Source organism: Calypte anna, chromosome 4B (genome assembly GCF_003957555.1).
Source record: "Calypte anna isolate BGI_N300 chromosome 4B, bCalAnn1_v1.p, whole genome shotgun sequence".
Lineage (NCBI taxonomy): Eukaryota > Metazoa > Chordata > Aves > Apodiformes > Trochilidae > Calypte > Calypte anna.
In genome coordinates this window covers 18,666,519-18,682,484 of record NC_044249.1, presented here as the reverse complement: position 1 = coordinate 18,682,484, position 15,966 = coordinate 18,666,519, and the positions used below count along the sequence as shown (strand labels likewise).

General features: G+C 50.3%; 1 protein-coding gene across 1 annotated transcript; it reads left to right on the top strand.

Moving 5' to 3' along the window:
• Positions 1 to 418: 418 nt before the first annotated feature.
• On the top strand, positions 419 to 3,016 carry FOXI3 (forkhead box I3). Its single transcript, XM_030450763.1, has 2 exons — positions 419 to 1,118; positions 2,427 to 3,016. Exons 1-2 carry the CDS (start codon positions 419 to 421, stop codon positions 3,014 to 3,016), a joined length of 1,290 nt encoding a protein of 429 aa, XP_030306623.1.
• Positions 3,017 to 15,966: the final 12,950 nt, after the last annotated feature.

The following is a 15,966-nucleotide window of genomic DNA, read 5'->3' as shown; positions in this document are numbered from 1 at the left end:
TACGGAGAGACATTCCCGGAGAGGGAATGGGGGGGACAATCCGGGATGAGGAAGGGGGGAGGGCGGGATGCGGTGGGGCAGGGTCGATGATGCTGCCCCCGCGCTGCCGGGAGCCAAATCCCTGGCGCCTTCGGCAGCTCCCCCGCCGGTCCCTCCCCCATCGCCGGTTTTGGGGCTCGGCCTTACCCCCCTCCGCCCCCCTCCCCGCCGCGGAGCCGCGCTACTGGCTGCTCCCTGCGCGCCGCCGCCGCCCGCCCAGCCCCGGGTTGACGGCAGCGCCTATAAGGGGAGCCGCGCCGCAGCCCCCCGGGATTTTTTGGTCTGGGGCCACCGGGGCGGCGGGGGGGAGGGGGGGGTCTGTCCGCGGGAGAGGACGGGAGCTGGGGGGAGCGCCGGCCGCCCTGCATGGCCAGGGATTATGAGCGCCGGTGAGTTGCAGCAGGCGCAGCCCAGAGCTTCGGCGCCGGCGGCCGCCCCCGCGCCCCCGCAGCCCCGCAGCGCCCAGGAAGCCCCCGACATGGCGGTGTACTGCAGCGAGAACTTCAGCGTCTACCCCCAGCCCAGCCTCCACCCGCCCGGCGCCGCTGCCGCCGCCGCCGCCGCTGCCGCAGCCGCTGCAGCCGCCGCCGCCTCCTCGGGGCAGCGGGCGGGCGGATACGCGCTGGGGGACTACGGGGCCCCCGCCAACGCCGGGTACCTGTGGGGCATGAACAGCCCCGCGCCCTACCTGCAGGGCCCCCCCGGCTCCGCTGCCGCCGCCGCCGCTCCTTTCCTGCCGCCGGCCTCGTACGGCTGCTCTCGGGGCGGGCAACTGGTGGGCTCCCCCTCGGCCCCCGGGTCGCCGTCGGCGGGAGGCGCGGAGCTGAGCTGGCTGAGCCTGGCCAGCCAGGAGGAGCTGCTGAAGCTGGTGAGGCCGCCTTACTCTTACTCAGCTCTGATCGCCATGGCCATCCAGAGCGCTCCGGAGAGGAAGCTCACCCTCAGCCACATCTACCAGTACGTGGCCGAGAACTTCCCCTTCTACAAACGCAGCAAGGCGGGATGGCAGAACAGCATCCGCCACAACCTCAGCCTCAACGACTGCTTCCGCAAGGTGCCCCGCGACGAGGACGACCCTGGTGAGACCGCCGGGCCGGGTGGGAGGGCGGGATGGGGTTGGGGAGAGCGGCGGGCGCACCCCTCACTCCGGTGAGGAGAGCGGGTGACAGCTGTCCCCTTGTCCGGCGGGTCCCTTGTCCTCTCTAGCCGGGCTTTACGAGGAATCCGGGCTCCCTTGTCCCGTCGGGGCCGGCGCTGTGAGGAGACCGGGCTCCTTTGTCCCCTCGGGGCCGGTCCGCCGGGGAGTTCGGGCTCCTTTGGTCCCTCTGGGCGGCCGCTCCGAGGAGACCGGGCTCTCTTGGACCCCTGAAGCCTGTCACTGTGAGGAAACTGGTCTCCCGGGTCCCCTCGGGGCTGGTGACACGAGTGCTCCGGGCTCCTTTGTACCCGCAAGCAAGACGTTGCGAGGAAACCGGGCGCTGAGTGGAGACTGAGCTTCCTTGTCCCCTCGGGGCCGGTGACAAGAGGAGAGCAGGCTCGCTTGTCCCCTCGGGGCTGGTGCTGTGAAAAGACCGCTCTCCCTTGGTCCCTCAAGCCGGGCACTGTGGGCAGAACGCGGCCCCCCCATCCCGGGCTGGCCGGGTGGGCTGAGCCTGGGAGTGCCGGTTGTGCAAGGCCCGGCTCCTTGGGCCGTGATTCACGGCTCCCTCCCTGCCCGCCGCTCGGCGGCCCGGCCCCGGGGCACAGCCGGTACCCGGGAGTGGGTGGAGGCACTCAGAAGGTGCCTGCCCGGGCCGGCAAAGAAGGGACGTGCTGTTGTGGGGCTTTTGGGAGTACGTTGTGGGGTGACTCCTCCTGTAGAAGAGTGTGGGGACATCTAATGCCACCAGAACCCTCTCACACTAAGTCGTGGGGCAGCTTCTCAGCAGCCCCCGCGGCTTAGCGCTGCTGTCCCCTCGGGGTACCTGGGTGCACCAGCTCACCTGCCTGCCAGCTCTAATGAGAAGGGCCAAGGCATGGGCACCACCTTGTCACCCCTGTTGAGGTGGCTGCAGGTGCCCCTGCTTGCTGTGAGGCAGCCAGAGCAAAGGGACCAAGTAGAGCAACATGCACCAAGTAGAGGTGCAGATCCTCCAGGGGGGTTTATCGTCTGTGATAGGGAGGTTCTGTTGCCCCATGTGGCCTGAGGGTTTATTTGGGTGTCAGAGGGGTGGAGGTGATGATGTCCTGGAAGCCAGATTTTGGATCTTTGTACTGGAGGAACAGGTGTGGGAGAGTTGCTGGTGCTGTGCTGATCAGAAACAACATAGATATCACCGGTGTGTCTGTGGTGGGGCTCACTGTCACTGAAGCTCACTTTCTCTCTTGTTTCTCCTGTTTTCCACCAGGAAAGGGAAACTACTGGACCTTAGATCCCAACTGTGAGAAGATGTTTGACAACGGGAACTTCCGTCGCAAACGCAAGCGGCGCTCTGAGCCCAATGCCCCGGCGACCGCGTCTGCAGCCTCCTCCATGGGGGGTCTGAAGGCTGAGGAAGAGAGACCCATCCCAGTCACAGGCAAACCGTGTGGAAACAGCCCACCCCCAGAGCTGGACCCCTCGCCTTCTTCCAGAGACCATCCAAAAAGCTCCTCTCCCTCCAGTATCATTTCATCCACCCCTAGCTGCCTCAGCACCTTCTTCAGCGGCATGAGCTCCCTGAGCGGTGGAGGCAGCCGGCTGACAGGGGGGCTGGGCAGTGACCTGCATCACAGGAACTTCTCTGCTGGACAGCTGAGCAGTGGCACTTTCACCCCTTCCAGCAGCTCTTCACAGGAGGTGCCTTCTCCAGACCAGCTGCAGCGGGTTGCGGGACCTTCCCCCGCTTACTACAGCTCCTTCCATCCCAGCAGCAGCAGCCAGGGAGCCCAGTACAACCACTACTACAACTTCACAGTTAACAGCCTCATCTACACCCGGGATGGGACGGAGGTGTAGGATGCTGGGGCAGTCGGGTGGCCAGCGCTGCAAAGGGTATGGGAGTTGCAGGTGTGTTTGGCAGCACAGAGGACCCTTATGCTTTTGCTATCAGCATTTCAAAGTGGACGCTTCCCAGGAATTCTTCCAGGAAGACAGATCTTCTCACCTTTCAAAATAAGAACACCCCTTAAACACCAGCAGAAGGCAGATGCAAAGTCTTTTCTCTATCTTGGAAAACGTTAGGTGGTTTAGATGCTTGCTGTCTAAATTCTACAGGCGGAAGCAAACTGTGTTAATGTTTTCAGAGGTTTCTGATCCTGAATGTAGAATAAGAAGTTTTGAATCTGTAACCATAAAGTGGTATCGAGCAAGAGCCAAGTGTAGACATCCAGTGAGTCTTAGAAGATAACAGGAAAAAAAAAAATGAAGAGATTTCTTATGAAGTGCCTTGTACAATGTACTAAACACCTCTTCTGCCAGCAATTGCCTCTGTAAGCCCTTGCTTTCTGCCCTGAACCTGCAATGTGCAGTCCATGGGGAGGGGAATACTCTGGGTAAACACCCACCCAAAACCTCCTCAAAGCCCACAGGGGTTCGCTGTGGTCTTCCTGTGTATGGCATATTGTCCAGCCAGGGCTGTGTTTTGTAAAACAATCTTTTTCCCCCAGCTTAGTACCAAAGATAACTCTAGCCATGCAGCTTTAGCACGAGAGTAAACACTGGGTTATTTTTATACATATTTGTACTTAATGTAACTCTTCTGTACATATGTTTCTATGTGGTTTTATATTTGTAAATTATGCTCTGGAGCTGTACTTATTTATAATGTGTTTTAAACTTTGTTAAAGTTAATTTTACTTGGTTTCCCCTTCTTTTTATTTGTTTTGAATTTTTTGTTGGTTTTGTTTTTGGTTGTTAGTGTATCAATGAAACTTTTCAGACTGAACAGCTGTTGGGAATAAAACGTTAACAATTGTTAGATTTTTGCCTGGTGGTTCCTGAGTACCTTTGAGGTATTTTAAAACTCTGTGGGAGACAGGTTTTGCTTTCTCGTGGTTTGGGATAAAAGGGGAAAAGATTTATGAACAATTTCATCTGCGCAGTTAGAAAAAATCTGCTCTGGGCCCAAAGGAGACAGAGCTGAGGCTGATTTGCAGCCACTCATAGTCTCACTATGTGGAGTGGGCACTCTGTGCTGTTTTGTTTGCTTTTGGCAATGATCTGAATTACAACTGTCCTTTTCCAGCCTGGTTTAGTGAAAAAAAATAAAGATAAAAGCTTGCAAAAGTAAGAGAAACGGAGCTGGTTCCAGCAGGGTGCTAAGTAGCTGGAGGTACAAGATCTGAGCTTGACTGCTGCCTTATCCTGGTTTTGCAAAAGAGTTTTTCAATTGCACCTGCTTAAAATGGCAGAAGAGTGGAGACATGGGAGCAGTCAGGTAGTGGGCAAGGCTGAGCCCTCTGCTGGGATTCCTTCTTGATTCATCCCACTGGGGAAGGAGATTCTATCCTAGAGCAGCCCCTATGCAAAACTGTCCCCTCCCAGTTCTTGCTTTTGCATAAGATGTTTGTTGGGTCCTGTGTGCAACCAGAGAGCATAAATATAAATAACTCCATGAGGAATGTAGCATCAGTAATGAAGTTAAGCATGAAACTGCAGCTGTTTAACACAAACACATCTGCCATGATGTTAAGGCCATCCCTTAAGGCTGTTCAGAAGACAAGATTTTTGGCCATGTAATCCAGCACCTCTTCACTGGCTACCTGCAGAGCATACAGGGTAGTGCTGCAAGACCAGACCATTGGCCTGATCCAAAATATAATAAAGCTCTGATGAAATGTCAGATGACTTCCATGTGCTCGGGATCAGGACCAAATACTTTCCCCAGAACTTTGTGCAATAGCTGAGACCAGTGGGTAGGTGGCAACTCCTTCCTCATCCCACCCCCTTCCCAGCACAGATACCATCTGCCTGGCTGTAGGGGTAATTCCTCCATGTCTTGATTTTTTTTATTTCATCTCAGCTGATGTGGTGGTGGTGATAATGGGAGGGAAAAGGCAGACTGCCATAGTCCTAAGATGATGTGGACAGTCTTGTCCTGCTTGGGTTGTCACATCAGGTGTGGAACTGCTTTATTTGGATTTTGACTACTGAGTTTGGTCTAAAAACAGTGGAGGGATACCCAGCACCTTAAGAAGACTGACAGATAATCCTTAAGTAAGCCAGGAGCTGCTTAACCACTTATCTAAAAGTGACCACTGCATCTCCTCCACTTGCCCATGGTCAGACCTGAGAAATCAGGGGGCCAATGTGGGACACTTGCATGTGTTCAGCTCATGTTCTCCCACACAGATTTGCTCCAGGGTTTATCCTCTGCCACTTCTGTCAGCTGTATGTTTCTGCAGACAGTACCCATGAGCGTTTGCTCCTGAAGATCCCAAATCAGTGACAAATTTGTGTTTCCATGTGGTCATCCTCTGGCAGGATGTCCTCAGCAAATATCCCATGGCTCAGCATACCTTCTCCTGTCACATTGGATTGGGGTGGCATAGCCAGAACCTGCCAAAGCAGAACCAAAGGGATGGTGGTGGGCTCTAAAAAGGATTTGGCAGATCTAACAGTCCCCAGTGCCCCTGTCGTGCCAGCACCAAAGCCCTCTCCCTCCACAGAAAGTCCCCCCTTAGCTGGAACCAGGGACTGCAGCCCCTCCTGCGGACACACCACCCCAGAGGCTGATGTGCTCATGATAAAGCTGCCTGCCCACGGGACACTTGAGAGTAGGTTTCAGCAAATAGACACCCTGTCTGCAGAGAAGAGCCAAGTGAATGAGCTAATGGCAGCCTTTTAGGTGTCCTTTTGTCATTAAAAGAAACTCTACTTTTAGCAAACCTGGGGAGAGGGAGGGCAAGAGGATTGAGTTTAATGAAAGGCACTTAAGAGCAGCAGGGCTTTTGTCATGGGATTTGGGGATTTACTGTGATGACCCCATTGAAGGAGGAGGAAGACAAAGGCAATTAGCCAGCTGGTCCCACCCTGAGAGTCCCCACTCCCCTGTAAATGCCAAGGCCATGCCTAGGATGGGCAGTTCTCCATGACAATGAGTCTCTTCCCAGCCTGGGTCAGATGACAGCCCAGGGCATAGCCTGCTCCCAGGGAAGTAAGCTGAGAAGGGTCCTTCCCTTGGAGAAAAGCTTTGACTTCAGGCTTCCATCCTCTCTGCTCCAGCAGCCATAGGAATTGTCCTGTAAAATGATTTCTTCTGGCTTTGAGGGAGCAGTGATCTCATGGGGTGTAGCTGGCAACCCACAGATCCTGTTGGTTTCTTCATCTTTGTTGGTTTCTTTATTCTTTCTAGGCAGCTAGAAAGATGCCATCTCAGCTAGGCAGTGCAGCCATAATTGATGTGAAACCATGGTTATGCTCATGACCTGTGCTGCCCATACCCTGTGATGCTCCCAGCCAGGGACTGTGGCTCTTCCTGAATGAGGGTAGATTTAGATTAAATCTTAGAAAGAAATTTGTTCCTGTGAGAGTGGTGAGACACTGGCACAGGTTTCCCAGGGAAGTTGTGGATACCCTGGAATCACTGCAAGTTTTCAAGGCCAGGATGGATGGGTTTTTGAGCAACCTGGTCTAGTGACATGTCCCTGCTCATGTCAGGGAGGTTGGAACTGGGTGATCTTTAAGGTCACTCCCAACACAAACCATTCCATGATGATTCTGTGATTCCAGCTGAGGGCTGCACACACATCTATAGCACAAGGCAGTTCCTGCTTGACAAGAAGTAGTCCAAAGGCATTTCAAGAGATGCATTGGATCAGTAACACAGATGCTTGCTGGCTCCTACGTGTGGCACTTCTCCAGCATGGGGTCGTTTAACTTTGCTCAGTGCTGGCCTTACTGACATGCCAGCAAAGGTTCAGGCAGGCACCCACTGCAGGTCTGCACTTGAGCTACTCCTCAGTACAAAACCTTTGCCAGTACAGCTGGATCAGCCCCGTCCCCTAGAGGAGACCCAGCTCCCATCAACAAAGGAAACTCTTGTGCCAGTAAAGTTAAACCCCCCACCAACACCGAATGCATTGCGGGGTGGTGGGAGGGGATTCAAGAGGCAGAACACAGCCATCCCTGCTGGGTTTCATCCCCCGCCAAGTCCTTTGGAAATAGGGATTCAGTTACTGCCACTGGCCATGGACTGTGGTTTGCATCTCCTCTGAAGGGGGAGGCTTTTGATTTGCTCCATCACTCCCCAAGTCCGTGGAAGCTGATCACATGTTGTGCCCATACAGAAGGCTTTATTGCCTTTGTTAGGCTGATCAAGGGTGATTTTCCCCTGAAATCTTTAAGAATCGTTCAAAAGACATAGTAATGATCAAGGAAATTCCTCTGTGGATATCCTGCCCTTGTCCTCACTGTATTCTTGAGATAGAGCCACCAGCCCTGCAAGTCTCACCTCACTTTAAATGTGTTGATGTACCTGAGGTCTGTCCTGCTCATCCATGGGAGGTGTTCCTGCTGATCCCATTCTGATGGCACATAAAAGAATAGGGGCAAAGCCTCATTTTCTAGCTCAGCCGAAGAGGGGCAAAATAAGAATCAGGCCTGGCTGATAGTACCAGGATGGCTGATGTCAGGTGAAGGCAACAGTTGCAGGGATATTGTTGTTTCTCCTTAGGCTTTGAAAAATAAATAATAAAAAAATTAGTTTTATTGACCTGTTGGAAAATCCCTCCAAACCAGATTTTTATTTCCTGTTGGTTTTTTGACATTTTTCTATTTGCTACATTTTTCCATTCCCAAGAGTTTTGAAAGAAGAAAAGCACGGATCTGTCCTTCCGTTTTCTTTCTTTTTGGCAGAAGTCTCCATCAGGCTGAAATCTCCCCCCAACTTCTTCAAGAAAGAAGCTTGATGGAATGTTTTTGACCAAATTACCAAGTGCAATATTCACCTGGGTAAGGTGACGAGAATTTGCCCCTCAAGGAATAACTGAAGTGTAATGTAAAACATCAAAGGTGTTATTTTTTTTTTTACCATATACCTGAGCTATCTCTGAATCATATCAAATAATCTTCTCGTTTCATAACACCATACAATGCAGGCTAAAAGTGTATGTGATCTGCTTTGTGTACTGCTGAATGGATGATTAAACTGTCTAACCTGAGGGATATTAATCCAGGGCCTGCCCCAAACACAGTGAAGTCAGGGGAAAGACTCCCACTGACTTCAGAAGGCTTTGGAGCAGACCCATAATCAGCCAGGCTCTAATATACTTCAGGTGGTGTCTCCGAGACTGCCCGGGGACACATAAAAGGAGTTAAAGACTGCACATTTGTGAATTAAACATCCTAGGCCTGATCCAGGCAATTGGCTGGAGGAGTGTGGAAGCCATCTCCCCCGCCTGCCCGGGCTCCTCGGATCATTTTCCTTTGCCTGCAGTCCATTGTGTCCAGGATTTATTGACAAAGCAAAGCTCTCTCCATGCAGCCTGTCCACGTTTCCAATAAACAGTGACAAATCAGGTCAGGACTGATGGTTAATCTGCCCTTGGACCCTTCAAGTGGTGCTGATTTTATATCTAATTACAGCGCATAGCGGGGGCTGAGCTCTCCCGTTTCTCCCTGAGCTGGCTGGGAGGGTGGCAGAACCCACACCTCACCCTACCACACTGAATAGTGATCTGGAAACACCCAGGGTTGGCGCCTCAACTCCTGAAAATGTGGAGGGATGTGAATCCCAGTGGAGGGATTCAAAGCTAACACACAGCAGAACCAAGCTGGGACTTCCTTCAGCAATGCAAATGATACCCACATGGGGACAAATTATATTGTGTGTGGAGGGAAATTATATTTACAGCCATTTGAGAGTTCTTCTGGTCTAGACATTGGACATGTAGTGAAGCTGTAAGGCAACAGGTTCAAAGCAGACCAGAGGAGGTGAAGGTGACTTGCTGGTGGTGGTGATGTGCTGGGGATCTCCTTGCTTCAGGAGGATGGAAGCTTGTAGGGAGGCAGGATGGGTTCATAGAAAAAAACCCAGCAGGGATTAGGAAATGTGAAGATCTTGAGATAGAAAGTGCCTGAATTGCAAAGTGTTGAAGCACGGAATATTTTGGGGAAGTACCACTATACAGGAGAGCCTTCCCTTGGGAATAACCTTCTGGTATTGTGAGGCAGGGAAATAACTTCGACAGTCTGATCCAACAGAGCCATTTTATATTCCTTTAATTATAGTAGTGGAATTGAAATCATCATTTCACATTTCCATCTTCATAGAAGCTGATGGAGAGCTCTGGCCAATCCTATTGATTTGCAAGAGCACAGAAGACACTCAGCTTGCTTCAGCAGCTCCCATCTTAAAGAAAAGCTGGTTAAATCAGGGCAGACAATTTGCTGCCTGTGGATGCCAATTGCTCTCCATCCAATGCAGAGGAAGTCTGGAGACCTAACTAAGGCCAAGATTTTAAACATCCCCCGGGGCAGGAATGCATGGATGTCTGCAGATGTATGGCATCTGTCATGTGCAGTCTGACATCTGGTTTCAAATGGCACTGTGGCTGTCAAGACTGAAGGAACTGAAGGCGTTTTCAAAACAAGTCACAGGCCTAATCCATAGGTGAGGCTCCTTGGTCATGAGAGAGATATGGGATGAGAAAACTCCTGCACAGTTTTCTTATCCTATGCAGCAGCCTCTCAGCCTTGCTTTGGTTCACTCAGCTCTGAGGAGAGCCAGGGAATTTCTTTAGGGCTGGGACAGAAATAACTTTTTAACTCTACTTATTATATTACTGTTCACTCACTGCCCTTGTCAGTGTAGGCACCTTCCAGCAGTGGCAACCTAATCAATACATCAATCTGTGGTCCTTCTTTCCTGCTGCAAGAACTGCTCAAGAAGTCTAAAACTTTTTTTTTTTTTTTCCCATGAAATTGTGTTTCCTGCATGTCCAGGCTGCTCTGCATTTCTTGTAGAAGAAGCTGTTTCTGGGTGGGCAGCCTGGCTGGAGATGGCAGGGGGTGAGATTTGTGGTGCACTGAGATTTACAGCTCCACTGAATCCTAAGATGTTCCCAGAACCTGAACCATCAGTTTTGAAACCATGAGCCCAATCATTGTCTAATCAGCAGGATCCAAACCATCGGTTGTGTCAGTGGCAGAAGAATGGACAACCTTTTCTGGGCAGCAAGGGAGCAACACTCACAGGAGAGCTGTGGCAAGATGCCCTGACCTTACCCTGGTGAAGCTTCGTTATGGACCTTTATTGGACCAGAGCTCATCCCAAGGTCAGAGGGATGGATTCAGATCCTACTGAAGAAAATGTGAGTTTGTTGCTTTCCCACAAGTCAAAACAAACTGCAGTCTCTTTAGACAGAGCTCTCAGGAAAGGTAGGGACCATTTTGCCCCTGGTTGCATGTAAAACCCTGTGAGCTATTGGAGAGGAGTTGGGTTTGGTAGCCAAGGGAGCCTGTGCCTAAATGTGAACATAAATGTTGTCAGAAGATAATGAGAGCTATCATACTTTGGTAGAGAAAAAAATTACTGTCTTCTTCCTCTCCAACATCTACTCCTTGGCAGCACAACAGAGAAGCAGACCTGACAAGAAACCAAGGAGACCCTTCACGGGATCAGGGAATGCATTTATTACAGTTGAACAAGGGATTGTGTTTAGTTTCACTGTCCCTGGCAGGGAATATGTGAGCAGTGGGGAGATTAGAGCAAGGAGCATGTAATGAATGTTAAGGTCATTTATCATAACTGAATGCTGGTTCTTTCCAGGCAGCAGCTGCTTGTCACAGTGTGAAACCTCATTCCCTACCCTGGAAAGGTGACAAAGAGACAAGTATGACCAAGGAACTGTTACTGGTTCCATTTTACTGCAAGGGGTCAAGGAACATCATGGGAAAGTGATTTGCTAAAGGTCACAGAGTACTAGAGCAGAGTTAGGTGTCAAATCCATACTTCCCAATGCCTCTGTCACAAAACTGTCCCAGCTGAGTCAGCCTGAAACACCCTGGCATGACTCCAAACTTACCTTTCCTTGGTGCTATCACAGGAAAGCACAATGGAACACAGCATTTCTTGACTAAATCTTATTTATAGCCACTCTACACAGGATCATGGGTGCTGCTGGTGGAGCACTGGTCCTGCCCAGGGAATCCAGTAGCATTTAATCTTTCTCCTTCCAAATCCCACAGGTCACTTGCACAGCCAGAGACTGGTTCTCTCCCAGGAGATTTTCACAAAGTGTAAGACCTGTTCTTAAGCACAAGACAAATGGGAATGTGCTAAACCTGCCAGAAATAACACCAGCAGCTGGGACCTGCAGTAACCAGAAACTTGTGATCCATTTCCACCCATTATAAAACTGCCCAGGTTTTCTAGCAGCAGTGTTAAAAAAAAGTCTTAAAAGAAAGGGTTAAAATGTGTTGTGAGCTGGATCCTGCTCTGGTGATCTGATAATCTAATTACAGCAGTTCAGGTCCCTTCTCTACCCCCAGTGCAATCATGTTTGCATCCAGGAGTGATATGGATCTGATTCCACCCTGTTTGAGCTCTCTCCAAGCAGCAGCCTCACTCCCTGCAGAACATGTGCTGCTTGCACTTGTGCACCTAGGAAGCTGCTGCAATGCACCAAGAGCATCTGCTTTCCCTCTGCCCAGGGCCTGGGGGAGCTTTTTCCCTAGTTTTTCCACTGACAGAGGAGCTCCTGACCTCTGGCTTGATGGAATACTTGGGGTGTGGGAATGCTGCTTTGCCCCTTGCCACTGGCAACCTGTTTTCCACCAGGAGAAAGTGCTGCTGCTCAGTGGCTCTGCTGGGAGGGTGCTGGGACCAGTAGGAGGGATGAGTTCTGACTGACCTCAGAAGTGGTCAGTGGCCAAGCCACTGTGACTAGATCCTTATTTATTAGGAGCTGTTGGTTCATTGAATCATAGAAATCACACAATCAAAGAAAATTAGGGGTTATAAGGGACCTTGAAAGATCATCTAGTCCAATCCCCTCTGGTGACCCAGAGCAGGGTCACCTACAGCAGGTCACAATAAGCTCAGTAAGTCTAGGACAACATTTCCATTTGCAGCAGGGGAAGTGCCCCAGCTCACTTCATGTCAGACATTTCACTGCATGATTCCCAGGACTCCTCTGACCACACAGAATGTGTTTCCTCTGCTTCTGACAGGGCTTGGACACCTCACTCACTTTCTGGACACCCACCTGCAGACACGTACCATTCAGTGTCTCACCCACAAGCTGCATCCTGCCCTCCCTGCCCACCTAAATGTTTGGCTCTCTGATCCTCACCAAAACTCAATTCTTTCTAAGAGTGGGATTAGTTTCACCAACTTCAGGTGTTTCCAGCACAGGTGTCTACATCTGACCTAATCACTGCTTTCTGTCTTGAGCTGAAGTAGGGAAATCAGGATGATGCACCTACTTCTTTTTTTGTTTGTTTGTTTTGAGGGCTCCTTGAGGACTGGAGTTCAACTCCTTGCCTGCAGGACCACAAATCTCATGAATGTCACTAAGGGCACGGAGGGCAGAGACCCAAATCAGTGCCTCCCCCAGGGAAACAGTTCTGATTCAAGCAGCCCTGGTCATAAGCTCATGCTGCTGCCTGCCGAGGCAGTGAGTTGGGAGATGTGGAGGCAGAGAGGGGTTAAGTGAGATAAGGCAAACCCATCAGGAACAATTCATTCGTTTCCCTGTCCATGGAAGAAGTCTTTTTTTCTTTCACTCTAACACCTAGAGAAACCACTGTGTTTGTCTAATTGTTGAAGGAATGAGGCCAAGTCCCTCTTCTGATGTAAATCCCCCTGGATGCATCCTGCTATTCACAGTATGACAACTTCATTGGCTCTGAAAGCAGCACAGGGGCCACGCTGGGCCCAGGTTGACTGACTGACACTGAGAAATATAATTCAATAGCTCTGATTGTTAAATGCTGCTCAAGCAGTGAAGAGAAGCAGCCTGCATGGTCTCTCGTAACCAGTCAGTTGCTCTGGTTGTGTTTCACAGGAAGGACATGGGCAGGTTTATCTTCTGAGCCATGCAGGCTTTCCACCTGTGCCGCTGCTTGGAGTCCACCACCACCATCATAGGAGGCAAAGGCAAAGTCTCCCTTCAGTCTTTCCAGGGGTCCATAGGGGCAGAAGGTCCTCTCTGTTTTCTTCTCCTCAAGGTTTTCAACAGAAGGAAGGAAGAGCCCCCAAACCATCCCTTTACATTGTGTTTCCACCACCTGACTGGTCCAGAAAAATCAGGACTAAGTACACCAAATCACGTTCAGACTTAAATCCTGGCCAGGTTTACAAAGATTTTCCAAAGCTTAACTACATTTCTAATTGTGCCACCACCTGTATTGAAATGTACTGCATGTGTTAATCTCAAATTCTTTTCTCTTTCCACAAGCTTTTCAAGTTTTCCTGCACTCAGGCAGTAAATCCAATTAGGTCCATGGGTGTTAGTAGGGAGCCAAATTTATTTTTCAACCCCAGACTTTTTTTCCTTTTTCTTTTTTCCTTTCCTTTCCTCATTCCCTTCTCTTCTCTCCCTAAACCCCTCCAGAAGTTGCAGCAGTTCAGCCACTCTGCTCCCCTGCACGTTCCCCTTTCTTGTGTAGGCTGAAACTGCTGGAGGTAGAGGTGGGGCAGGGATGTTTGATCTCATTTCACTTAAAACTCTTCTACTGAGGGCTGATCCCCCCACGCACACCTTCATCTTGAAGAGCATCCTACTCCTTCAGTGCTCTGCGGGAAGGAACAGGCAGAGTAAAGTAATACCTGTTGTTAGTAGGGCTGGTGGGATGGGTCCTGGAGCAGGCTGCCATCTCCCCAGGGTATAAAAACTGTAGCCTCCTCCAAAATAAAGGTGAATGTGATGGCACTGCTTTTAGAGAGTTTGTGCAGTTCATGCTTCAAAGGATGTTCCTGTTCCAGCTGAGGATAAAAACCTCACCAGGGGCAGAATTTTTCCTGTGTCTCCTGCTGATGAGTATCTCAGAGCTGCCTATGTTGTCCCCACTTTATTCCTATAAGGGCAGAATTAGGCTATGAGGAGCATCCCAGTCTGTAGCTTTTTGTCTTCCCAAATAGGAATGAGAGGGAATTCTGCAGTGACTGGTGGTATAAATCAGAGAGGCACCTGGAGAAGGTTTGTGTGCTAGGGACCTATAAAGATGAATTGGGTGTGAGGAACATGCACTCCTGGAGCTGTCAGGCAGACTGCAGTATTGTCTTTGATGCACTTGCTGGGACATAAACAAACCCTTCCTTTGTGACACTGTAGAGCTTTTTTGTTACAAACACTGAGTAGTTTCCCCTCAAAACATTTTTAACATCACTACCCAGAAGGAGCAGGTCAGACTTGTTTCCTGCTGCCCATCTCCATGCCCTGGGAAACATCTATTCTTTTTTCAAACCCTCAGGTCTCAGCTGCAGGAGCTGACATGGGCACCCCAGCCCACCCATCAAGCTGCCCCATTGCAGACATCTTCAGAGAACTCACAACCTTCTTGGTGTTGAGTTATCCACAGGACAACAGCACCATGATGAGAGAAAAGGGCAGCTGAGAGGATTGCAGACTGGAAGCACTAAGCAGCAAAACTTGGGATACTCTCTCTATAACATCTCCATGGTAGGGTGGGATTTAAAGTTGAAGAGCAGAGAATTAAATGCCCTTGCCCATGCCCACTTTAGAGGCAGTAAGTGTAGCAGGGGAGGCAGGAATGGTCAGAGAATCACAGAATCCTAAACTGGTTTGGGTTGGAAAGGAACTTAAAGATCATCCAGTTCCAACCCCTCTGCATGGGCAGGGACACCTCCAACCAGACCAGGTTGCTCCAAGCCCCATCCAGCCTGGCCTGGAACACTTCCAGGGATGGGGCAGCCACAAATTCCTTGTGTATCCTGGGCCAGTGTCTCACCAGTCTGTCCTCAAATTACAAAATGGTCACCCAGTCCCACCTGAGCACAGATGTGGGACCTGGAGCAAACGGTCCTAGGTTTGGCTCCTGTGGTGCCAGCAAGCTCTTCCTTGAGAAGATGCCCAGTGGAGGCCTCCCAGAGATGAATGCTGCTTCTACAGGCTTTCCTTCTGCAGCAGGTTGAATGAGGACACTTGGACATGGAAGACATGGACAGCTGTGAAAAAATTCAGAGAACAACAAAAAAGCCAAAAGAGTGGGAGACATATGGAGTATTTTAGTGTGAGACACAGCATGGGAACAATCCAGAAAGATGAGCAATACCTGGAGGTATGAAGAGTCAAAGGACAGGGAGGAAATACAGAGGATCGTGCAAGTGGGTATGAAAGTTAATGCAAACAGCTAAAGTATCATGGTTGCTTTCCAGGTCCTCCATCTCCAGTATTTATGAAAATTTTAAGATGACAGAGACACAAAATCACCTACTGGGAGAACACTAAAGGTTTCTGAGGAAGAAGTGTGGTTTCTGTTCTTGCTCCTAGTTGACCAAATCATGAAGACACTTGGCATCACCTCAGTTAAAAACAGCCTGTGATGTTTCTCCAGCAGATTACTGGGGGCCCCTGTCTGGGCAGAGGCACTGATTTAATTTCACCCACCTCTGCTGCACCCACTCTGAGCACAGGAGTCCTTACACCAGTGAACCACTGTGTTTTCCAAAGCCCAGGTAATGTGCTTCGTGACTATCCATCTGTTTTTCTGGTGAGTGCTTTTCTGGTCTGCTGTACCAGGGCTTTCCAGAAGATGGGACAGGATAATCTTTTCCCCTCTTACATTACAGGAGGAAATTCTTGTATAAGCAAGAGGAGCATTGAAAGCCTTGAAATGGCTGTCAGGGGAGGATGTAAAGGGTTGAGTTCAACAATTGGTCACGAAGGTGGCATTATTGAGAGGGTTTTTTTCCTCTTGCTGGCTCAAATGAGATGATATTCTCTCTGCCTGCCCAATGCTGGACTACAATGGGGACAGCACCTTCCTTCTGAAATTCCATA

What these genes read in the sequence shown, in the direction of transcription:
- FOXI3 (XM_030450763.1), top strand. Translation starts at nt 419, where the DNA reads ATGAGCGCCGGTGAGTTGCAGCAGGCGCAGCCCAGAGCTTCGGCGCCG. An exon ending in CCGCGACGAGGACGACCCTG is followed by an intron (nt 1,119 to 2,426) that starts GTGAGACCGCCG and finishes GTTTTCCACCAG; the next exon opens with GAAAGGGAAACTACTGGACC.